General features: G+C 34.8%; 4 protein-coding genes and 1 pseudogene across 4 annotated transcripts; 3 read left to right on the forward strand and 2 right to left on the reverse strand.

Annotated features, from left to right (window-relative positions):
- The first annotated feature begins 3,152 nt into the window (after positions 1–3,152).
- LOC117927466 (probable aquaporin PIP1-2) lies at positions 3,153–4,624 on the forward strand. Its single transcript, XM_034846949.1, has 4 exons — positions 3,153–3,532; positions 3,610–3,905; positions 4,043–4,183; positions 4,316–4,624. The coding sequence occupies exons 1-4, from the start codon at positions 3,202–3,204 to the stop codon at positions 4,406–4,408; spliced, it is 861 nt and encodes a 286-aa protein (XP_034702840.1). The 5' UTR covers positions 3,153–3,201; the 3' UTR covers positions 4,409–4,624.
- Positions 4,625–8,368: 3,744 nt separating this feature from the next.
- Positions 8,369–9,788, forward strand: LOC117928523. Its single transcript, XM_034848400.1, has 2 exons — positions 8,369–8,604; positions 8,699–9,788. Exons 1-2 carry the CDS (start codon positions 8,369–8,371, stop codon positions 9,786–9,788), a joined length of 1,326 nt encoding a protein of 441 aa, XP_034704291.1.
- A 2,079-nt stretch (positions 9,789–11,867) lies between these two features.
- Positions 11,868–12,461, reverse strand: LOC117928524 (pentatricopeptide repeat-containing protein At1g55890, mitochondrial-like). Its single transcript, XM_034848401.1, has one exon. The coding sequence runs from the start codon at positions 12,459–12,461 to the stop codon at positions 11,868–11,870; it is 594 nt and encodes a 197-aa protein (XP_034704292.1).
- Positions 12,462–17,381: 4,920 nt separating this feature from the next.
- On the forward strand, positions 17,382–19,866 carry LOC117927695 (annotated as a pseudogene).
- Positions 19,867–20,120: 254 nt separating this feature from the next.
- LOC117928525 (pentatricopeptide repeat-containing protein At3g13160, mitochondrial-like) lies at positions 20,121–20,693 on the reverse strand. The gene has a single exon (XM_034848402.1). The coding sequence runs from the start codon at positions 20,691–20,693 to the stop codon at positions 20,121–20,123; it is 573 nt and encodes a 190-aa protein (XP_034704293.1).
- Positions 20,694–24,871: the final 4,178 nt, after the last annotated feature.

Consider the following 24,871-nt stretch of genomic DNA (forward strand, 5'->3'; position numbering starts at 1 on the left):
TATGTAAAATCCTCAAAATACTTCAACTTAAAATGCCCTAATAAAATTTTTGTCTAGGTGGCTATGCTATCTTTAACTAAAAGGGGATTTATCACCTTAGGGCAACCTTACCACAGAATAATCCACATGCTATTTTTGTGTAGGACCAATTTATGTCATTAAGATAATAATTATGTTTCACACATCTTAATAATATGACCATACAAGGAATGATGCATGCAGTTTAATTTAATGCAAAAAAAAAAAAAAAAAAACTTCATTAAGGATTAGTGAAATAAAAATATAAATATATGAGACCAAATGAAAGTAAACAACACTAAAAAAATGTAATCACAATATAAAATAATTATGGTAAGGTATAAACAAAAATGAGATTAAATATAAGTGCAAAATAATAAGATGGAAGTATATAATATAAAATAATGAGACATTGGACATACATTAGTCATGATTACATTGGATAGCATAGTTAGACTCAAATTTTCATAGATTTTTAAATTAAGAATTTGTATATTTTGTTACAATACATCACTTAATGGATTACTTGTTGTCTCACCCCAACTAATGTTTAGTTAGAAAAATAGGTTAATAGTGGGAAAAAATTTGTCCAAGTCGCACGATGCTTGGGGTTGTGGGCCCTTCTCTTCCCTTTCTTTTCTTTCTTTTTTTCGTCGAGGAAAAGGTGTGGAACTCTAAGGCATGCATCTGTGAATGATATTGTCCGCCACATTCTTCTCTCCCTTATCACCCAAGCTATGATGATAAGCCATGAGATATTCCGTATTTTCTGGAAATTTAAGTATTTGTTACCCACTTCCTCCAAATGTTAGAGATGTGAATGGGTCTTTTTCACATCATTATTTGCTTCTTTTTAAAATAGTTGCACAAGCCATGATGAATGAATGACTGAGCGGAAAGTCATCTTTTATTAATAATAATAAGGTGTTTGACGAAGTTTTAAAATTTTTACATAAATTTTATTCTAGTGCTTAACTAAAAATAATTTTTTTAAATTATCAAAACTATTTTTAAAACTTAATTATCTCAATAGCTTTGTCAACTCAAACAGTTCACATCTGCCTCTAGAATAATTTTTCAACTTAAGTTACGTTGGCAACAAATAAATCCTTTACATGTAGAAAGACTCAAAATATTTTGGAAAGGCCCAATCTTCATGTATAAACATTATACATTACTCATAATAAATAAACACGTTTATCCAATTTTAAAAAAATTATATACCGTATTAAGAATTTATTAAATTCTCTTAAACATATCCGATGTCAAACCATCAAACTCCTTGAATTCCCTTCAAACTTTCATGGATGTTCTATTTGTTAACTTCCCATGTACCCTACAGGGGAGTGGGTATGAAGTATGAAGTATGCAGTATAGAGAAGAACGCATTTCAGCAAAAAGCAGTGGCCATGATTCGACAGATTGAATTGGCCACAAACAGACAATCTTATACAACATATAATTTGAAAAAATTAAACAACCAATATTAGTTGTCAGCAATGAAGCTTGGGTTTCATATCCACATATTTATTAGTGGGAGCTATTGTATGCCCAACAAGTGCTATCCACATATTTATTCACAAAACCATATTTTAACACTAAACAAACTAATTTATACATGTAAGGCTCACAGATGATTGACCCACACTTCATTTTTTTAACCACATGTCTTATCCATAACATCATCCTCCGCCTCCCCCGCCCCCTCCCCCACTGTATTTACGCTAATTAACAAATGATGATGCAACATTTCGCTTATTAATTAGTTTCTTTGGTTTACTTCCCCAAAAAATAATAGGAGTAAATTAATTTGGTTTTATTTATAATAGAATTGGTGCAATCCCGGCCAACCTTGCAGACAAGGCTGCAGCATATCCATTTTTTTGATAATGATTGGCTCACATAAAAACAAAAGTAAAAGCGAAAAGCATCATTCCCACAAAAGGGTACTCCATTATAATTAACCACCCAATACAAATTAAAATTCCGTCCCTGTCACCATGATACCATCTCCCACCGCCCACTCCTTTTTCTAATTCACACCCCGGCGGCCATTTTGGATGAAAAAACATACGCTTTGACAAGAGAAAACTCCCATTCTAAATCACGGTTTTTTCTTCTTCTTTTCAGTTGTCATCATTACGGGAAAAAAAAAAAAAAAAAACAGGAGATGCATCAAAGGTTTAGGTGTCTATGATTTTTCTTTGAAAATATTTCTTGATCGGAAAAATAATTTTATTTATTTATTTTCATAAATATTATTATACATTTATACTATTACTTTTCATATTTTTAATTTTTTATTTAAAATAATTGAAAACAACTTAAATATATTGAAAAAAACTTATTTGAAGAACAAATTATTAAAAAATTGTTTTTTGGAAAACTTATTTGAGATTGGATTATTGAAATATTGTTTTTTATTATAATCTTTTTAAATATATATATTAAGTTAAAAAAACATTTTTTATTTAAAAATAGTTTTTAAATGGGACTTGTGATACTAATTTTTTATTCCAACCATTCAAATGTATGATAAAATTTGCATCATTAAATAAAAAATATATATACATATAATATAGGAATATAAATAGATAGAATTAAGGTGTGAAGGAATTAAATTAAGATATAAAATAGTACGACATTATATGAGGTAAAAGGTAAAATCCTGAATACAAAATAATGGGGTCTCACTATAGACCTGGTTTTCTTGATTAATCTGATACAAATTGAGCTAGTACAATCATCGTATCCTTTACTAGGTATTTATCAAACATTCTAAATTTGATTTTAATGGGTCCCAGGATTGGCCCTTTACCTGTCAGCATGTGAGTGGTGGATTTGGAGCCAATCTTGATTAAGCACGAGGCAAACTTGATACAGTGGTGTAACTCGCCTGCATCATCTCAGATGGACCTTACTTTCATCTGGCACGTTTGTGGACAAAATCTTGCCAGCTAGGACGGGACCTGATGTCTAGGTGGTAAAGCATATATGAAGTGAGGGCATTTGAGTCATTCCGATAGAAGTAGTGAAGGATGAGTGGTCGGTCGTAAGATAAGAAAATGAAAGCGCAAGTGGGGCCACAATGGTTGAAGAGGGCTGGCTATATAACCCAGCCATCACCACGGTGGAGGCATCGGAGGTGTGTACAGAGAGAGAAGAGAAGAGAAGAGAAGAGAGATGGAAGGTAAGGAAGAGGATGTGAGAGTGGGAGCGAACAAGTTCTCAGAGAGGCAGCCGATAGGGACGGCGGCTCAGGGAGATGACAAGGACTACAAGGAACCGCCACCGGCGCCGCTGTTCGAGCCTGGAGAGCTGTGTTCGTGGTCGTTTTACAGGGCTGGGATAGCGGAGTTCATAGCCACTTTTCTGTTCCTGTACGTCTCCGTTTTGACGGTGATGGGGGTGGTTAGGGCTGACTCCAAGTGTTCCACGGTTGGGATTCAAGGGATTGCTTGGGCTTTTGGTGGAATGATCTTCGCTCTCGTCTACTGCACTGCCGGAATCTCAGGTGATGGCCTTTTCTCGAAAAACCTTTTGTCTATTTCATGTATGTAATATGAGAATTCTGTGATGAGAGCGGTGCAGGTGGGCATATAAATCCAGCGGTGACCTTTGGGCTGTTCTTGGCAAGGAAGCTGTCGCTGACGAGGGCAGTGTACTACATGGTGATGCAGTGCCTGGGTGCGATATGTGGTGCGGGTGTAGTGAAGGGTTTCGAGAAGGGCAGGTACAACTCGCTGGGTGGTGGTGCCAATGTGGTGAACGCTGGCTACACCAAAGGAGATGGGCTTGGTGCTGAGATTGTTGGCACCTTCGTCCTTGTCTACACTGTCTTCTCCGCCACTGACGCCAAGCGTAACGCTAGAGACTCCCACGTCCCTGTAAGCTATACATCTCTCTGTCTTTCTCTTTCTCAGACTCTCACGATCACCCACTCAATCACTCACTTTGTCATCAAGTTAATTAATTATCGCCTTTGTCGGTGTGGGTGATGTATTATTTTGAATGTGTGTTAAAGATACTGGCACCGTTGCCAATCGGGTTCGCAGTGTTCTTGGTGCACTTGGCCACCATCCCCATAACCGGAACCGGCATCAACCCAGCTCGGAGCCTGGGTGCGGCCATCATCTACAACAAGGACCACGCATGGGACGACCACGTAAGCCACCGATTGGGCTTCTCTACTTCATTTTTTCCTTTCCCTTTTCTTCTAGTCAACTCACAATAATCTATAGTGCTAATGCTTATGGTTGCCTTTTCTTTTCTTTTCTTTTACTGTCTCATGCTACAGTGGATCTTCTGGGTGGGACCATTCATTGGGGCCGCACTAGCAGCTTTATACCACCAGGTGGTCATCAGAGCCATTCCCTTCAAGTCCAAGTGATGATGAGTGGTGCTGGGCGTTGATCAAGGGGCATCAAAAACCTACTCTAGTCTTTTGTCCCACTTTTATCTGTTTGCTTATGGTATAATGTAATGTCTGTAGCATTCCACTTGCTGTTTATTTATCAAGAAAGAGGTGACGCTGTGAAATGTATAAATGAATTTCTTCATCTTTGGAACCCACTTAAGATTAAACCTCTTGAATCTTTATTTGCTCGATCTGATCATCAATTGCGCGCAGTCATAGTCAATGGCTCTGGGAATTTCTTATGTTTGGAAATTATGTGTTAGAAAAGTAATCACCTGCTTCATATGATAATGATGTATTGCCAGGAATTGTCATTATTGGTGTTAGGTGTGCCACACTCGTCACTACAAATTTTTATTAGTATAAACTAGTAAAGGTTGGTTTGCTTGACGTGTTAACAACATTTAAAAACTAAAGCCATAAGTGATATTAAAAATAGGATAATGATATTAATCGAAGAGTACGAAATTAGTATTATTATAATTTTAATCAAGTTGCAGAGTGGATAGGCTCGGGGAGCCTTGGGTTTGAGTTGTCATGCGATCATCAATCATCATTGCCATTGTTTATTTGAGGCAACTCAGCAAATGGAGGCTGATAATGATTTCGTGACCTGTCTGGTAATGCTAAACTGAGTTCATGGATTTCAAGGATAAGAAGAGATGGACCAGCTTCCAAAGATTTTATAGTACTTGGGAAGAAAACTTTCTGTTTGCAAGTAATTTTGAGATTACTTTTCTGCAAAAAACTATATATGTTTAAAAATGTTTTCTTACAATATATATATATATATATCAGTTTGAAAAAATATTATTGAAAATAGTTTTATATTTTTTCAAATAGAAAAATAGTTTTTACTTCAAAAAAATGTACTTAATAATTTATTTGACAGAAAACGGTTTAATAAGAATTTAGTTGGAAAAAATGTTTTTTTATTTTTTTATAACAAATTTAAAATGTTTTTCTTTATTGTTTTTTATGTTTTGAGTAATAATTCATTTAGAACTTTTGCATTTCACATAAATATATAATACCTTTGTAGAGAATAGACCAAGAAAGCTAATTTACATATTTAAGTTTTAAAATTGAATTTTATTTTTGAAAATAATTTAAAACCTTTTTAAAATCCAAAAAGATATCATTGATGATTCCAATGTATATATTACCATTACATTTATATTTATTTTTTTCACGTCCAAACACTAAATGTTTCTTTTTAAAAACATTTATAACAAAAACACTAGTTAAAAAAGTATTGTAAACTAAAGACATTTTAACTCCAATCACTCTCTTAGGTGCATTTTAATATTCAAATAGACGTTTTAACTGCAACCATTCCTAGATGCATTTTAATATTTAGAATTTATAAGTGCTGATACTTGAAAATATTTTATTTATTAAATTTAGGTGCTTACTAATATTTTTAAAATCTTTGTCAAAAATTTAAAGCATTTTTTTGCCCTAACAATCACTTTTTCTTATAGTTATCAAAAACACTTTCAGAATATGTACAGTTTTTTTTTTTTTTAAATATATCCAAATAGTGATGGATTCTTTGTAATTTATGTAGTAATTATTTCCCTCCATAAAAATGCCATTAATAGAAATGCTACGGACAAAAACACGGCGGCAAAAAAGCACTTTTACTGTAGTCACTCCTATTCAGCGGTGCATCAACTTCAAAGTGGCATGGCAAAAAAGTCCACGGATGGCTTGTTCGTCTATAGACTAGTGGGGCGGCGGGAGGGGGTCATCTTCTTGTACCTTGGGAGTTTTGCGTCACCGGGGCGCCTCTTTGGAGGAACTAGAAGTATGACCTTGGAAATGAGGCGATGTAGCCCCGTAAGAGTTGTGAAGTGATGATATATACACCAATTAAAAAAAAAAAAAAGAAACGAGATTTTAGAATTTTACTCTTTTTTTTATTTTTAATTTTGGTGTAAAATAGGGAGAATTGTGTTTTGGGCCCAGCTGGGCCCAAAAATTAAGAAATGGTCCATGGATGTATCAGAATTAAGCCCAACACCCAGACAAAGTCTCAAAATTGAGAAGAAGGCTATACAATTTATAATAAGCCGAAAATGCCCTTTGGCTGGCTAATGTAAAAAAAAAAACAAAATCCACGTTGGATTTGCAAATCGTTTTCCCCAAAATTGAGAGGCGTTTTCACATTCCTGAGTGTCTCCCTCGTTCCCGCCCAAAGAATGCCCTAATCATCTCTTCATCTTCATCTGGAGTTTGCCGACCATCCGATTTTAGGTGTAGACGGTGGAGTTTTTCGTCTCTGTCAATCCATTGGTCTCGACGATCACCACCGGATTTGGGTTCCGTGGCGAAGTAGTTGATAGTAGGTTCAACAATTTCAGTTTATGATTCATTTCGGCTATCCCGACCATTTCATTTCAGCCCAAATACATTGCCCTAATTTATCTGGCGATTTCAGTGTGCCATTAATCCCCACCGTGGGTGTCGTCCCGTGCTGAGCATTGAGGAGGGAGCTTCTCTGACCATCAGGTAAAGTAGTATTTTTTTGTAAGCTTAAAGCTTAAACCCCGTAAGTGGCTCTAAGACATGGCGTGGGTTATGGCGTTTTTAAGACATGGCTTACAGTTTGAAATAGTGAGGATCCTCATGGGCTAATTGCATCTGCATGTTGTGGTATCAAAAAAGTTTTTGTTTAGATGATTATGTTTGTGTTCGATTTATATGATTGATAGCCTTGACATGGAAAAATCACTTCTTTTTATTAAACTGTGATCTCACCATGATTCACTTGTTTCTCCATCAATATGAGAACCCTCGATTGCCATTCATGATAATTGTGATGATGAAGACGACATAAAAAAATATTTTGATTTTCCTTGCATTTTACTTGGTTCACTTATTTTTGTTTGGTTTAGCATTGCATATTGAATTGAAAAGTTAGTTTTATAGGTGCAATTTTATTCTAATATATGATAAGTAAATGCAAATAGATTTTCTTGTTGCAAACATATTTTTCGTCCTTTCGTTCAAATTATATCATTGAGCATTATATTTACTTCCTCGTGTGGCAGTCTAGTTTAGTATGCTAGTTCGCCTGTTACCTATTTTCGAAAAAAACCCAAGTTCTTTGAACCCTATAGTATGAGATATTGTGGGATACCTAGTATGTGTAGATAGATTATCATTTCGAACTTCATGAAATCTGTAGCTAACATGAATATAAATGCGAAATAAAGAAACAGATCAGTTCAAAGGCAGTTTAACGAGCCTTAATTCTAATTTGAAATCCAAAATTAAGGGAGTCAATACATAAGAAACCAATTAAGGGATTTGTCCTTGAAATCCAGAATGGTTTCCAACAATCATTGTAGTGGCCAAATACCTCTTTCCATGTTTACTATTCACAATTGCTAAATATCAAACGCATGCAACTCAATATTATTTTCAGCATACAATTGAACCAAATTGAAATTAAGTTAAATTTGAAGTTGTCTATTAAGTATGAGCCAAAACACTAATGACATTGGCATGATCTGTCCATTTATAAGTCTGAAAAGTAATTGTGATGTTCCTATTGGGATCTAGAGGGTCATAGCAATCTGCAAAAAACAGAGAAAGAGTCGACCAACCAGTTAAAAATAGAATAAGTGAAGTAACATTTGGAAAAGTATATGCATAAATGATGCATGATAATCTGGACATGGCGACTAGTAATAGTGTGAAGTTCAAAGCAAAAGGGCAGATGAGAGAAAATATGAAGGCCATTTTCTATAAGACGCATAATTGTTTGGTCTATAATATGATATTTGTGCTATGTTTGTATAGGTTAATGGACGCAAGTAATAGGATATATTGTTACATTTTCGTGGGTGGCAAACTTGTCCAAAAAATGATGGGCAATGGGAATACTTAGGTGGAAGAAGCAAAGGTATTCACATATATAAAGGAATGGCATTTGAAGAATTCACCAAAAAAATCATAGAGAAATTCGACATTTCCCTTGACGTGATGAAGATGCACTACACGCTGAAGTTCAATCCCAGAGTCATCCAAGATTTAGAAGATGAGGATGATTTGGATAACGTGGTTTCCCACAGTGATGACTTTGCAAATGTATACCTAGTAGACTTACCCTCTGTGGAAGCCATTGAAGCAAATATCTCGAATTCACAGTTGGCATTTCGGTAATGGACTTTAACATCAATGTTTATTTAAAATGTTGTGAATATCAATTTTACGCATCACGTAGTCTAATTATGTTAATATATGTCAATGCAGAGATCCACCTATCACGTTCCCGTCCTCTAATGCATCATGCGATCCAATTCCTCAAACTATGATGCTATCAAGAGGTTTTGCGTCGCGTTGTGCAGATACTGAGTACATCCCTTTGGAATCGATTCGTTTTCGTGAGGCAATATTAGGGTCGGGACATACATTTAAAAATGCCGAGGAGTTTCGCAATGCAATTTACCAGATGTCATTAGGTGGGAGGTTTGAATACAAGTACAAGAAAAATTCCCCTACGCATATGTCTGTCAAGTGTTCGGTTGATGGTTGTCCTTGGAAGATAACAGCTCACGCTATCGAGGGAAATGTCATCTTGCGAGTTCATACTTACCAAGTGAATCATAATCATATAGCTCAGGATGAGTGTTCATCTAAGGTGAAGGTTTCTTCAAAGAGAGGTGCGGTTGTTGTTGAAGATGTGTTTAGAACCACTCCAGACTATCTTCCCCGTCAAATTTGTAAGGATTTTGAACGTGATCATGGGGTTCAATTGACATATAACCAAGCATGGCACCTTAAAGAGAAGGCAAAAGAGCGCATATATGGAGTACCACGCGACTCTTACACGTTTCTCCCTTGGTTATGCCATAGGCTAAGAGAAATAAACCCGGGCACAATTGCGGAGTACACTTCCCAAGAAGGTCATTTCATGCAATTGTTCATTGCCCATGCATTTTCAATTCAAGGGTTCATCATGGGGTGTCGACCTGTATTGGCTATTGATTCTTGCCACCTAAGCGGTCCATATAAGGGAGCTCTTTTGTCTGCCATTGCATATGATGCAGATGATGGAATGTTCCCGCTAGCCCTTGGTGTGGTAAGTTCAGAAAATTATGAGGACTGGTATTGGTTTTTGGATAAATTAAAGGGGGTATTAGATGGTAAAGAAGTTGTTATTATATCAGATAGACATCAGGGAATCTTGCGTAGTGTTTCGGAGTTGTTTGGGACAGGAAATCATGCATATTGTTATCGCCATGTTAAGGAAAACTTTTCTAGCTTCTTCAATAAGCAAAACATTCGAGGAAAGAAAGGAAAGAAGATGCTTGCTACTTTTGGACAGCATTGCGTATGCTAGGTTGGAAATAGACTACAATGAGGCATTTGAAAAACTTGTGCGCTTCAATGAGAACCTAACAAAATGGGTTGCGGAAAACAATCCCGAACATTGGGCAATGTCAAAGTTTCTTAAAAAGCGATGGGATATAATGAAAACTAACATTGCAGAGGCGTTCAATGCGTGGTTAAGAGAAGAGCGTCACCAAACAATTTATACTTTATTGTTAATGCACATGGACAAACTTGTAGCCATGTTGGACACCCATATGATTTCAGATATGTGGAAGCGCCTCAACAAGGAATGCCTCTCTCCAAATCCATTTTCAACTTCTTTTACAAAAGGCTCCCTCAATATTGCAAGAATGGTCCCTTTGATGTATAGTTATGATGACCAACAGTGCCTTCCTGGCCTCAAGAAGCATATGAAGTCCTTGCTCCTTGAGAATCTACCATACAGAAACGCTCAAAAAATAAATGAGTGAAATTTTTGCCTCAGCCTATTGGAGATACGCTTTGATGTAGTGAAATTTGCACTCTTCCTACAAGAACAGCATCCTCTTTTGCATCCCATTGGAGATACTCATGGCCTCAGTGCAATCTTATTGAATAAATTTACCTGCAAGTCATTTCCGTCTCCACTGCCTAAGCAAGTTCTTTAGACAAGAAAATCCTTTGGTTTGGATTCCTTTTGCAAATGATTCCAAACTACTGCATGCATCTGGTCCACTTGGATGTACACGTGCTATTCAACGTTTTCTTTTCCGTCACGAAATCATAATTGCAGCCATGTGATAAAAACTTGAAATGCTCCCCAAAATCATGAAAACATGTTATTTTGAAGTACTTCGACGTGGCCCTTTCTAGCCCAAGTTTGAGTCATCCCTTATCGCATGACATGTTCATATAGTGCTAAGCAATCAGAACCAATTGGGGTTAAGGAGTTGATCTTGAGTGGGAGAAAAGTTCTACTAGCCACCAAACAAAACTCTGATATGATATTAAACTATCAAATCTTTTTAAAAGCTTAAACTTATAAGACTTAAACCCACATTGTATATCATGTACTCTAACAACGTGAAGCCATACTATTCTGTGTTGACCTGTCCGTCACCTCTAGGGGACAAAGGACTTTTCTTAGGCATTTGATCTAAAGCAGGCTCATATGATCATGCCAAATGACAAGCTTAGTAGGGTTCTGGAAATACACATATAAAAAGGAATTTGAATCCTTGCATGATGAACTCGAATTCAAGCATATGCCCCTTGATCAAATGATGAGTTAATAAAAATAAATTCACTATGCATGTGAAAACTGGTTTGTTTAGTTTCTTTAGATCCAACATCAGCCTCAATTCCAAGGCACACATATGTAATACTTTGGAAAAAAATTTAATCTCTCAGTAGCTGAAATGATAGAATAAATGTATAAAATTTAAGCATGATCAATCATTCAGTGAAATATATATTTTGGTGCTACATCTTGCACAGTTCTTTCAGAAAATCTTTATATTTGTTTCACCCTCCCAGAAACAACCAAAAGCAAACTATTTAGTGGCTTCAAGTTGTTATCTAGTCTCTGCAAGTCTATGTCAAGAAATATGGGGGTCCATGAATAGAGAAGCTATCAGTGTAGGGGCTAATAGCGGCCCATGTGAATTTTCATTTCTGATGGTGATGATCGATGTTGGAATTACTTGAGATAGTGACAGGGAATTGTGTGGCACATATGATCTATGACGGAGACCCAATTAATTCATGATAAGAAAAATCATTCTAAGATTCATTCACATGTTCTCTCAACCAAAATTAATGTTGGTGCATCGCAAATTAAGTTGCATTTCTTTTTGACTTAATATTAGACTTTTTTACCTCGGTGCTAATGATTCTGTTTACGCTAACACTAGTCATGAATATTGGTAAAAAAACTAATCACTTGATTGTTTTCAATTAGATTCTAGCTATAATATCAAAGTGTATTTTTTAATACCTATCAAAAAAAATATTATTACTTAAGTGGTATTGCATGCACATTTTCAAACCAGATCTTATTCCACATATTGATTAGTCCGAATCCCTTATTCCGTAGTATCTACGATAATCAAATCAGGCTCCAAGCCAACCTTCTCCATCTCATCAAGCACCGAAAGTGCTGAATCCAATGACCCATCTCACAAAATGCATTAACAATAATATTGTATGAAACGACGTCGGGGACAATCCCTAAGTTCCCCGGTAACTCTTGGAAAAACCCATCAATCTTATCAAACTTCTTCGAATTAACGCACGCTGACAAAAGAGCATTGAAAGACATGACGCTGCGTTCGCAGTTCAGCTTTGGCATTTCATCGAACAGTTTGTGGGCATGCTCAAACATGCCCGCTTTCCCATATAGAGTCATGAGTCTGACCGCGAAGACTTTGGTGGAGATCTCATTGTACTGTTTTTGGTGTTCCAGGATGTCTTCGATGAATGAGAATTTTTTGGCCTTGGCTAGTGTGAGGACCGCTTTCTCGTAGTACCCGTAGCGGGATCGGAATCGCTTGGAGTCTGAGGATTTCTTGAACTTGTCGACCATTTCTTTAAGTCTAGAGTTATTGGAAGACGAACGCTTGATGGTTTTAGCTGGAGTTTTGGTGGTGGCCGGCAGAGGTGAGGTGAAGATGCCACGGAGACGACGAGCCAGAGACGACATTACTGCTGTGTAACGTTGGGCCGCAGAATGGTAGGGGATAAAAAACTGTTGGGAGTATAACAGAGTTGTATTGAAGTAAAAGGAGCCAATGCTGACTCAGATCGGACGGTAGACCCGCGAGGCAGCGCAGTTTAAAATATTATTACTCATAATAATTTTTATTAAAATAATATTTTATTTCATTAGACACATTATATTATTTAAGCATGTACTACCCTATGCCCAAACATGTACTATATTGTTTTTCAAGAAAAATATAATTATAATGTTTATCTAAAAAATTGCCGATTTAACAAACCTTTTTAATAAATAAAAAAATTAGAAAAAAACAAGAATATTTCCCACTGCTTGCTGTTGGTTTTGAAATCCTTTGTTCAACATAGTGCCAGGACTTGCTGAGTAATTACAAATTAAGCAGAATGTTTGAACAAAATTTCTCATCTAGGAAGTGGATTGAAATTTGTAAAATCTTGTGCAAAATATTGATCACCAAACATGTGACATCAACTCTCATTAAACAAGGGTTTTAGCTTAAGTTTCATTTCATCTAATTACTCTCGAAAAATTCATTTCTTGAATTAGGATAAATCAAACAAAATGTAATTGTCTTTTTTACTGCCATTCTGAATAAACTTAAGGACCTCACCCTTAGTCCTCCCTTCTCCAAACTAATTATTATAGAAACACGAGAATAAGCAACAAGAAAATAATAGCATAGATTTAAGTGAAAAACCATGAGAAGAGGAGAAGAAAATCCATTATGTCAAAAAATTGGTATAAAATGGGATAGAATCAACAAGCTACTACATAACCCTAAATCCTATACACCATCACATATATGTATATATACACCCTAAATTCTATCGGCCCAATCCCTTCACTGCCACCATATACCCCAAAAAAAATCCATAAATTTTATTCACTACATATGTCGCACCGCAAACTTTTTAGGTTGTACCAAAAAAGAATCCAGGTCACCAAACTCTAACAATCTCCACCTCGACATGAATTCCAATGTAAGGAATTAAAAATAAACTCCAATCTTCAACAAGAGCTCTTCACCTCTTCCACAAACCCCAAAGGGCAACTCAACATTGAATACTAACCAAGTCCAAGCAATGCTCAAACTTGGCTACAGGGAGTGTCTTGGTCATCATATCAACAAAAATTATCATGGGTGCTAACTTTGCCCACAACAATATCACCATGAGCAATGATATCACGCACAAAATGATACCTCATATCAATGTGTTTTGTCATCTCATGAAACATCTGATTTTTTGTGAGGAAAATAGTTTACTATCACAAAAAACTATGGTAATCTGCAAGTTGTCACTAAGTTCACCAATTAGTCTTTTCAACTAAATAGCTTCCTTACAAGCCTCTATAATAGCTATGTACTTGGCCTCAATAGTAGACAAAGCAATTGTAGTCTTTAGCTTTCCAACGAATAACACACCCACCAACAGTAAAAACATACCTTATAAGAGATCTTTTTTTATCAAGGTCACCAACAAAATCAGAATCGACATACCTAATGACTCCATCTCTAGTTTTCCTAAAATGCAAACAAACATCAATTGAGCCACGCAAGTATCTAAAAATCTACTAAATTGCTTTCCAATGTTCTTTATCAAGATTTGTCATGTATCTACTGACTACATATGATAAATCTTGATGTGAACAAACTATAACCTACATGAGAGACCCCATTACACTAGAATATGGAACTCGTGACACATAGTCAACATCATCATCTTGTGGAGATAAGGTAGATGAAAGTCTGAAATGAGCTGCTAATGGAGTACTAACAGGTTTGGCATTCTACATATTGAACCTATGAAGAACTTTCTCAATGTTCCCTTTCTGACTTAGGTATAATTTCCTTGCCTTTTTGCCTCTCCTAATCTCTATTCCAAGTTTTTTTTTTTTTGTCTTTCATCGCAAACTCCCTATTGAGCTACACTTTTACTTTTCTTATCTCTTATTTACCTGCTTTTCTATCTCTCAAAATCTCCATTCCAAGAGGCTTTTACGCTTGCTCCATTCCTACAGTTGACCCAGACAACTTCTGAGAAATAGGTAAGACTAATTTCACCACAATTGTATCTATGCCTAATACTCACAAATGGAGTATTGCCCAAGATCACACTTTGGTTTCTATCCTCTGAAAGAAAAATAGCCATCCACCTAAACTTGGCAATTTTACTGTTAAGTTTGCCTTACTGCTTTCCAATTTTTTATAGTTCTTATAATGCCATGCATTTTCAAACTTTCTAATTTCCTAACTTTACAGTATGAGTTTTACAATGAACATGCACACAATTTAAAGGGAGCTAAGCATATATTTAGTGAACTAAGAGAAAATGCAATGGAAGGCATGCTAATGATTGATGTCATACAACACCTAGGCATTGATTATCACTTCAAATAGGAGATTGAAGTAGTTTTGAAGAAGCAGTATATGAAATCTAGCATTCATGGTGATTGTGATGAGGATCATTATGAGGTTTCACTTCAATTTTGCCTATTGAGACAAGAAAATTATCATACGGTAGGAAAGCATTGGACCATTGATTGGAGCCAAAATATGTGCATTAATAGCACATATTCGATATGATTTGTGCACCAAAGGACACTCAAATCACTTAACTTGACCTAAATTGATACTAAAGCCCTAACCATGAGTTTAACTTGTATTTTGGAGATTTATCTCAAGTTGAAGGGAAGAAAATGGTACAAGTTGAATCACTTTAGATTTTGGAATATCAAGAAAGTTTTAAATGAGGAAATAAGCAAGTCAAAAGCTCATGGACCATGAAGAAAAGCAAGACAAGGATATCATGAGTTTGGAAAATGAGAAATAACCATTATGGAGTAAGAATGAAGGCAAGCGAACATAGATTATGCGGCATGAAGTAAATTCATCAAGTTGCATGAAAGTTTGGAACTTAAAATCTGGTGGTAACATGTACTTTGAACTTGAGGAAAAATTTGGAGCACTTTCTGATGTCTATTTTATGCATACTATATATTGTTTCAAATTTTGGGAAGTCAGGAGTCCAATGCTTCAAACAATGTGCAAATCAGAATTGAAATGAAGAAGTTATGGTCATTTGAAGACAATTGCGTAAAGTTAAATGACCATTTTGAAATGATTTTGAAATTCAATTTATGAATTCAGAATCCAACTTATGAATTTGAAATCCAATTCAAAATTACTCCAAATTCAAATTCACCCACTATTTCACCTCCTCTACCTTGGAAATTGCATCTATGGCACTTTATCAGCCCTAAGTGGGCCTCATATGACTAGAAATTACCATTTTATTATTTTTAGTCATTTTTTTTGTAATTAATGGCCAATGAGAGTGTGTCACATGTTAGGTAATTGATGATATTATATAAACTCTTTTAGTTTTAGGGTTTACCAGGAGTTCGACAATTTTGTGGGTAAGAAGACGAGAACTTTGGTTTGTTTTCTTTTCTTTTATTGAATATATTGTTTTTACTTTCTTTTGATTCCCATGAAAGGCTAAAAAGTCAACTCAAAGCTTAAAGCATGAAAACATAAAGGTTAGGAAACCTATAGAGACAATGGATAAACCATTGTAACAATGAGATTAACTATTGGTTGAATTACAATTTATCAAATTTTTATCATATTCTTGTGAGTTAATTTAGGAAATGATATTGTATGTTATTACCTGATACTAATGATTCTTGGTAACTCTTGATCATTAGTTATCACGGTCTTCTTTATCGTTATTTACCCCGAAACAAAACTATAAGGAGTAGGAAGGGTTAAAAAGTTAAACCTTAAACCAATAATCAATCTCATCCATTTGATGATTTTAGGAATTTTTTTTAAAAAAAGAAAAAGTAGGTTTCAAATGTAGATTTGAGTTATAGAACTCAAATTGGTCACGAAATGCCAAGGACCTTAAAACTCTAAGATCATTTTACTTAAAAAACCCTTGTTGTCTCTTTTTCTATACCTTAAGTTAGATTGTGTAAAACTCTAGAATTGAATTAAAAATCAATATCCATTTTGTTATTAATTTAGTTTTTTTAACTTAGTTTCACTTCATAAAAGTTACTTTACATATTGTTTTTTATTTTAAGATTCAAACAAAAGCAATTCATTTATCCTAGTATTGATAATTTCCATAAAGTAGTCCATGAGGACGATACCTGAAGTACTACAATAACCATAATGACTCTTTTTTTTTTGTTTTTACTAGAGTTGTTAAATAGAAGACTTAGCATCTTGGACAACAAAGAAGATTGGTCAACCATTTACGTCGAAAAATATTGAATTATGTCACCTTCTTTTTTCTTTGGATACTTTACGTTTGATTAGAAAAATAGAAAAATAAAAACATATACCCAATTAATAAATTCTCTTTATATTTAGCTTTAAATTCTTTCCATTTATTTTTTCTCTTATAAAATTAAATAATTTTAAAATATATAAATCTTATTTTGTATACTAAATCAAACTATTAGAAACTTAAAAAAAAAAAATCTTTGCCAAATATTATTGGGGTTGCAAAAACCAAGATCATACAATAACTGTCTTAGCTCTATGATAACTTCTATTTCATTTCCTCTGCAACAATCACCAACACTTTTTTGTAATCCATAATAATCACATTTTTTTAATAAACCAATTCATTTTACCTAAGTATCATGAAGATTGGTCCACATTTGTACGTTCTATCCGACAAAATCACAAACTCCTTGACTTGTCGTCCAGATATTTGAAGTGACAGCAATTCCCCATGTGTGCTTTATCGTGAGACACGAGAAGAGATACTTTTTGGAACGTGTAAAACATGGCCTCTGCGAAACTAGTCAGTAGATGCATCCTAGGAAGGTAAACTTATCCAGTAGAATGTAAGCACACAAACCGCGTTTATGAAATTCTATAAATTTGGTCCCTTGTGCTGTATCAGCAACACAAACTTCAATCCTTCGTTCTATCCCTCTGAATTAAAGTTACTCTTCCTTCTCGCTCTCCCAATGGGATTCTCTCCTGCCTTTTACGCTTGCTCCATTCCTCCAGTTGGTCCTAGCAAATTCACTGAGCTAGGCCAGTCCAAATTCAACAATGTCGTGCTTGTGCCTACTGCTCAGAAATGGAGCATTGCCCACGACCACACCTTGGTTTATAAGCCCTTAAGAAAGCATAATCATCAATCTCAACATCTCAGCTTTACTGTTAAGTTTGCGTCTCCGTTTTCATTTTCTTTTAATTCTTATTCTGCTAGATTTTAGCTATCGAATAACTACGCGCGGCTGACACGCTTCTCTTGCAGGATGAATTTTACATCAAGCATGCACAAAGATTGGATGAAGTTAGAAACGTATTCAGTAAAGTTGGAGAGGATACGCTGGAAGGTTTGATGATGATTGATGCCATACAAAGGTTGGGCATTGACTACCACTTCAAAGAGGAAATTGAAGCAGTTCTACAGAGACAGTATATGAAAGCCAGCACTCACGGTGAGAGCATTCAGGATCTCTACGAGGTTGCTCTTCGTTTTCGGCTATTGAGACAAGAAGGTTACCATGTGCCTGCAGGTGGGATTTCTTTTGACTTCAGCAAAATTTGTTATGAGTCACATTGTTTTTGAAATAGGAATTTACTGGCTATTGTTTATGAATAGATGTGTTTAACAACTTCAAGAACAAGGAGGGGAAGTTTAAACAAAATCTCAGCAAAGACATCAAGGGATTGTTGGGTTTATATGAAGCTTCACAACTGAGTATAGAAGGAGAAGATATCCTCGAGGAAGCCCAAAGATTCAGCAGCACACTCCTTAACGCAGGGTTGGAACATCTTGATCACCACGAAGCTACAGTTGTTGGGCATACACTGGAGCATCCCCATCATAAGAGCTTGCCAAGGTTCATGGCCAAAAGCTTCCTTAAGGACTTCCAGGGGCCAAATGGATGGCCGACTGTCTTGCAAGAACTTGCAAAAGCGGATTTCAATATGGTTCAATCCATACATCAGCAGGAATTACTTCAAATTTCGAAGTAAGTTTGAAAACTGACTCACCTGTTAAGTATTTTGGTTTCATATATTCTTAAGACTCTTCTAATCGTAAATACCCATCATATTATTAGATGGTGGCAAGACCTAGGTTTGGCTGAGGAGTTGAAGTTTGCAAGAGACCAACCACTGAAATGGCACATGTGGCCCATGGCAGTACTCCCCGATCCAAGCTTGTCAGAGCAAAGGGTTGAGCTCACAAAACCCATCTCTATGATCTATATAATCGATGACATTTTTGATGTTCATGGAACGCTTGATGAGCTCACTCTCTTTACAGAAGCTGTCAATAGGTAGGCATCAACAATGGAATTAATCCATTCATCACCGTACCAAAGTTCCACTAAATTGACCCGTTAATTTTTGCATGCAGATGGGATATAGCTGCTTTCGAGACGCTACCAAACTACATGAAGATATGCTTCAAGACTCTAGATGACATCACGAATGAAATCAGCAACAAGGTCTACAAAGAGCATGGGTGGAACCCAGTAGACTCGCTACGGAAGACGGTATGTACATTCATTTGTCTATGGATATTGAATTTTCACGAGAATTACAAGCACCACATGTTAAACGGATTCTCTCTGTTGCTACAGTGGGTGAGTTTATGCAATGCGTTTCTAGTAGAAGCCAAATGGTTTTCCTCTGGGCATGTGCCAAAGGCCACGAGTACTTGAAAAACGGGGTCATCAGTTCAGGGGTACATGTGGTGCTTGTTCACTTGTTCTTTCTCTTGGGCCATGGCATAACCAGGGGAAATGTGGATCTTGTGGATGACTTCCCCAGCATCATATCTTCCACAGCTGCCATTCTTCGTCTTTGGGACGACCTGGGAAGCGCCAAGGTAATGCAAAACCAGGTTATTCATGTCTCAAGTCTTTAATTCCTTAATTCTGATAGTGTCTTAGCCTACTTAGTTTTAAATCAACACTAACACATTCATGAATTCATTGACAGGATGAGAATCAAGACGGCCATGACGGGTCATACATCGAGTGCTACATTAAGGAACACCAAGGCTCTTCCATGGAAAATGCACGGCAAAATGTGACCTATATGATTTCAGACTTATGGAAGCGCCTCAACAAGGAATGCCTCTCTCAGCATCCATTTTCAACTTCTTTTACAGAGGGTTCCCTTAACATTGCAAGGATGGTTCCTTTGATGTACAGTTATGATGACAATCAGAGTCTTCCACACCTTGAGGAACATATGAAGTCCCTCCTCTTTGAAGCATTTCCCCTGTAGGGAGGTACTATATGTATAGAATCAAAAAAATAAAATATAAGAGCCACTGATGTGCTTAATGTATCAGTACAGGATTGTCTCTTCGTTTCTTCATACAATGGTAGCTAAGGCCAGCTTCCATATTAAAAGAAAGAATAAAAGGATACGGAAGTGTTGGAATTGGTTTATGAATCAGAGATTTATTATCTTACACGGGATAAAAGTGAAGTAAAAACTACAACTGATAAGATCGGAAAATCAGAAACTATCATAAGCCATACTGGGAGCCTGCTTTGTTAAATCGCTGCAAAAATTCAACAAAATATACTATTTATCTGAAGGCAGTTCCAGTGTAATGCGAAACTTCTTCAACTTTGCCAATTCCACAAGCTCAGTTGCTTCTTCAATTTTTGACTCTTTAACCAGCCCTCCAACACCTGCTGCAATAAAGCCGGTTCAATAAGCCAGCGCCTGCTGCAGACTTCCTTGCACAGCTCAGTAGCCATTTCAAAATCACCCTTTTCAACAAGAAATGGGATGAGCGTCATGTAAGTAGCCCGAACAGGAGGCAACTCATTTCTCGCAATTTCACTATACCACCTTTTAGCTTCCTCTAGGTTTCCAGCATTGCAAAAGCCTTTCATCAAAGAATTGAGAGTAAACACATCAGGTTTGATCCCACTGGTTTTCATCTCATCAATTAATTCAACTGCTTCTGACATTCTATTCTCTGAAATCACTCCTCGCAACTTGGCATTGTAACTTCTAACATTAGGAACAACATTATTCTTTTTCATTAAATCCCATATCTTCTCGCCATCAGCATAGCTACCATTCTGATAAAACGCGTTGAGAAGGGTATTAAACGTAATCAAATCAGGCTCCAAGCCAACCTTCTCCATCTCATCAAGCACCGAAAGTGCTGAATCCAATGACCCCATCTCACAAAATGCATTAACAATAATATTGTATGAAACGACGTCGGGGACAATCCCTAATATTTTAAAATATATTTTAAAACTCATTTTAATATTTAATATTTTATTTTTAATTATTTTGTAATGCTAAATTGATATTAGGTTATAATGAAGCCATGATTAATATGGGAATCTAATTCCAAATGGAATTTTCAATAAAAACAGCTAACTACTTGACTAATCAACCATGATTTTGTTTTCATTAGTCCAGTTAAGGAGACATTTTTGCCTCTTGAAACAAGAAGGTTCAAAGACTGCTTCAACCATCTAGATGAAATATCTCAAAAATTCATCCTTAAATCATGGGTTATAAAAGATGAATAGCATGTAGATATACAAAATTCAGAAATCCATGGTTTATTTGAAGGATTATGTTGTTATTTTCCCTCTTTTTCTCTTTTGTTTTTTCACTTAATTTGATCTAATTTAAAGGAATGAATAAAAATATGGACAATTAAGACCATGGTTGATAACTGTTTTTAAAAATTGTTTTTTAATGTTTTATAAAACAGAAGTTTATTTGAAAACTTTAAATATTTTTAATTTATTTTAATATTTTAAAATATATTTTAAAACTCATTTTAATATTTAATATTTTATTTTTAATTCTTTTATAATGCTAAACTGATATTAGGTTATAATGAAGCCATGATTAATGTGGAAATCTAATTCCAAATGGAATTTTCAATAAAAATAGCTAACTACTTGACTAATCAACCATGATTTTGTTTTTGCTAGGCCAGTTAAGGAGATATCTTTGCCTCTTGAAACAAGAAGGTTCAAAGACTGCTTCAACCATCTAAATGAAACATCTCAAAAATTCATCTTTAAATCATGGGTCATAAAAGATGAATAGCATGTAACGATACAAAATTCATAAATCCATGGTTTATTTGAAGGATTATGTTGTTATTTTCCCTCTTTTTCTTTTTCTTTTTCACTTAATTTGATCTAATTAAAGGAATGGGTAGAAATATAGATAGTTAAGACCATGGTTGATAACTGTTTTTAAAAACCATTTTTAAAAATTGTTTTATAATGTTTTGTAAAATAGAAGTTTATTTGAAAACTTTAAATATTTTTAATATTTTTAAATATATTTTAAACCTCATTTTTAATATTTAATATTTTATTTTTAATTATTTTATATGTTTATATAATTATGTTCTAAAGTAATTTTTTTAAAATAAAATAAAATTTATTAAAAAAAAATAGTTTTTTGAAATACTTTATATTTTCTATTTTTTAATAATATAAAAAAATAATAATAATCAAACATATTTTTTCTACCTCAAATAAATCTTAAACGTGTGGCATCGTAAGGATCACACAACAGGAATTTGCAGGTCGGTACAAAATGCTTCGACCCCCTTGTCTTGGAGTTCGTTGAGATTTGATTAATGAATCACTTATAACGACTTTTAAAGAATGCACAACTGCTAATGATTTGACATTTGGCGAGTAGCAATCATAGTACTGCAAAAGATATCAGTCACAACACAATTTAGTTTTGTATCGAATTGGATTCAAAAATTAAGTTTTGGTCCATATAAGTTGCATATTTGATGTGAATGATATAAAATATGAAGAGATGAATATACCCTTCAAAACTATTTTCTACCACAATGTTTGACAAACTTTTTGTGTTAAATATTTTTTAAATAATTATTCTGAAAATTTATTATTTTTAGAAAACTAATTTTTTTAAAAATATATTCTAAAAATATATCATTTTAAAAAAAAATATTTGACATATTTTTAGTTATTTTTATATACACAATTTTAAATATATATATTTTCCAAAATGTTTGATTTTTAAATAATAATAATAATAATAATAATAATTTATTTTTATTTTTTTTAAAATGGTGTATTTTTTTTTCAAAACACTAAATTATATTAAATTTTATTGAGGTTTACAAAAGGAATGAAATTTAAATTTTTTTTTTTTTTTTTTCCGTAGTGAGCAAATGTCATTTCTGGAAATATAAAAATTTCATATCATTTTTTCCAATTTTCACACTTTCTCTAGGTCTTGGGCTTAAATGATGAATTTATATGGATCAAAGCTTAATTTTTGAGTTCAAGTGGATCCAAAACACAATTGTCCAAAAAAAAAGATTTTTTAAAATACTTTATTTTTTATTTTTTAATAATATAAAAAATAATTTTTAATAATCAAACATATTTTTTCTACCTCAAATAAATCTTAAACGTGTGGCACCGTAATGATCACACAATAGGAATCTGTATGTCGGTACAAAAGCCTCTGGCCCTTTGTCTTGGAGTTCGTCGAGATTTGATTAATGAAACGCTTATAACATTTTTTAAAGAGTGCACAACTCCTAATGATTTGACATTTGGCGAGTAGCAATCATAGAAGTGCAAAAGATATCAGCCACAATTTATAAAGATGTACAACCTTTTTGGGTCCCGCCTATAGTGGTTGGCTAGAAGAGTCACCACCAATAAAGTGAATTGGCGTGTCACTGACTCATTGTTTGTAACAAGTACAATAATTATAGTTGTGAACATGATGAGCACTTGTTGTATCAAAATAAAAATAAAAAGTAAAAATAATGTGGATAATTGTTTGTCGTGATAGCAAAAATGATAGCCTTGTCATTGAAATCACTAGAATTATTTTGGACTTATTAAAACAAGAAATGATCATGTGGTGCAAGGGAACAAAGACTAGTATTGAGAATTACCTTGGTGCTTCCCAAATCATCCCAGACATGAAGAATTGTAGCAGCAGAAGATATAATTCCCCGAAAATCATCCACAATACCTAACAATGCAAGCTTGATGCTGATCATTGTGGGTGTTCCATGCATTAAGGTGCTGGTTACTAAAGTTTCTTGCTTCTTCGAGTATATCTTCTCCGTGCACACTTAGCTGTGAAGCTCTATACAAACCCATTGTTGTAGTATGTGACTCATATTTGAGTGAAAAGACATATGGAGAAAAAGGGGCAAATACCGGAGCGAAGTGGAGCGATAACATTTTCCATTTAGGCTTGTACTTCTTTTTGTTGTGCGTTGCCCTCCGCACTACGATTCAACGTATTTTTGGAATTATCATTCCTAAGGGTTAATATAAATACGCTTCTATGTAACCCTAATTTGATACATAGTGAAAATCCTCTTCCATATTCCCATGAATGTAGGCAATTAGTCAAACCACATTAAATCTGCGTGTTCTTCTTTCTCGTTTTTCTATTATTTTTCATCATAAATCGTTGCACGGATTTCAACACCCATTAATCCCTGACATCTTTACCTAGTTTTTCTTCAAACTTCCCTTTCTTGTCCTTGAAGTTGTTAAAGACATCTGTCAGTTCATTCATATACATTACCAAGAAAATTAACTTTCCCAAAAAGCAAATGATTCAATATATAATCAGAGAAGGTTAAACTATAATTAAAAGAAAAAGAAAATGGCCACATGCAGTCACATAGTAACCTTCTTGTCTCAAGAGCCGAAACTAAGTGCAACCTCGTAAAGATTGTCTCTGAAATCATCCGTAGTTATAACTATCCTATACTGCCTTTGTAGAATTGCTTCAATCTCATCATGGAAGTGGTAGTCAATGCTTCAAATGTACCTTCTCCTACTTCATTGAGTACATTCTTAACTTCCTCCAGGTTTTGTGCATGTTTCATATAAAATTCGTCCTGCAAAGGAAGATTGTCAACGACAGGAAATTGAAAAGTGAAAATCGAGCATAGGACCTAATGGAAATATATACATATAGGGAAAATGGGGATGCAAACTTAACAGTGAGACTGGAATATTGTGCATATAGATGATTATCATTTTTTGAGGGAACAGAAACCAAGTTGTGGTCCTCGGCAACGCTCCATGTGTGAAGGTTGATTTATGGCGATATATCATCTGGTCAACTGGTCAGCGTGGGTCAAACGCACTACAGTGAAGTCAAAGCAACTATAGTCCCCCAAAATGGCCTTTCTCCTGCTAATGAGGGGAATCGAACCTCAAACCAAAAGGTTTAAGGTTCACACCAATTACATCCGACAAACTTGCCCTTGTTAAATAATATGGACTAAACCTATATATAGTTAAACTCATTATATAAAGAAATATTAAAAAAATATTTTAAAGAGCAAATTAATTATAGT

The sequence above is a fragment of the Vitis riparia genome, chromosome 13 (genome assembly GCF_004353265.1).
Source record: "Vitis riparia cultivar Riparia Gloire de Montpellier isolate 1030 chromosome 13, EGFV_Vit.rip_1.0, whole genome shotgun sequence".
NCBI lineage: Eukaryota > Viridiplantae > Streptophyta > Magnoliopsida > Vitales > Vitaceae > Vitis > Vitis riparia.

Coding starts and splice junctions, on each gene's coding strand:
- LOC117927466 (XM_034846949.1), top strand. CDS start 3,202: ATGGAAGGTAAGGAAGAGGATGTGAGAGTGGGAGCGAACAAGTTCTCA. Junction 3,906..4,042: donor CTAGAGACTCCCACGTCCCT/GTAAGCTATACA, acceptor TGTGTGTTAAAG/ATACTGGCACCGTTGCCAAT. Junction 4,184..4,315: donor ACCACGCATGGGACGACCAC/GTAAGCCACCGA, acceptor CTCATGCTACAG/TGGATCTTCTGGGTGGGACC.
- LOC117928523 (XM_034848400.1), top strand. CDS start 8,369: ATGGCATTTGAAGAATTCACCAAAAAAATCATAGAGAAATTCGACATT. Junction 8,605..8,698: donor AATTCACAGTTGGCATTTCG/GTAATGGACTTT, acceptor ATGTCAATGCAG/AGATCCACCTATCACGTTCC.
- LOC117928524 (XM_034848401.1), bottom strand. CDS start 12,461: ATGTCGTCTCTGGCTCGTCGTCTCCGTGGCATCTTCACCTCACCTCTG.
- LOC117928525 (XM_034848402.1), bottom strand. CDS start 20,693: ATGGGGTCATTGGATTCAGCACTTTCGGTGCTTGATGAGATGGAGAAG.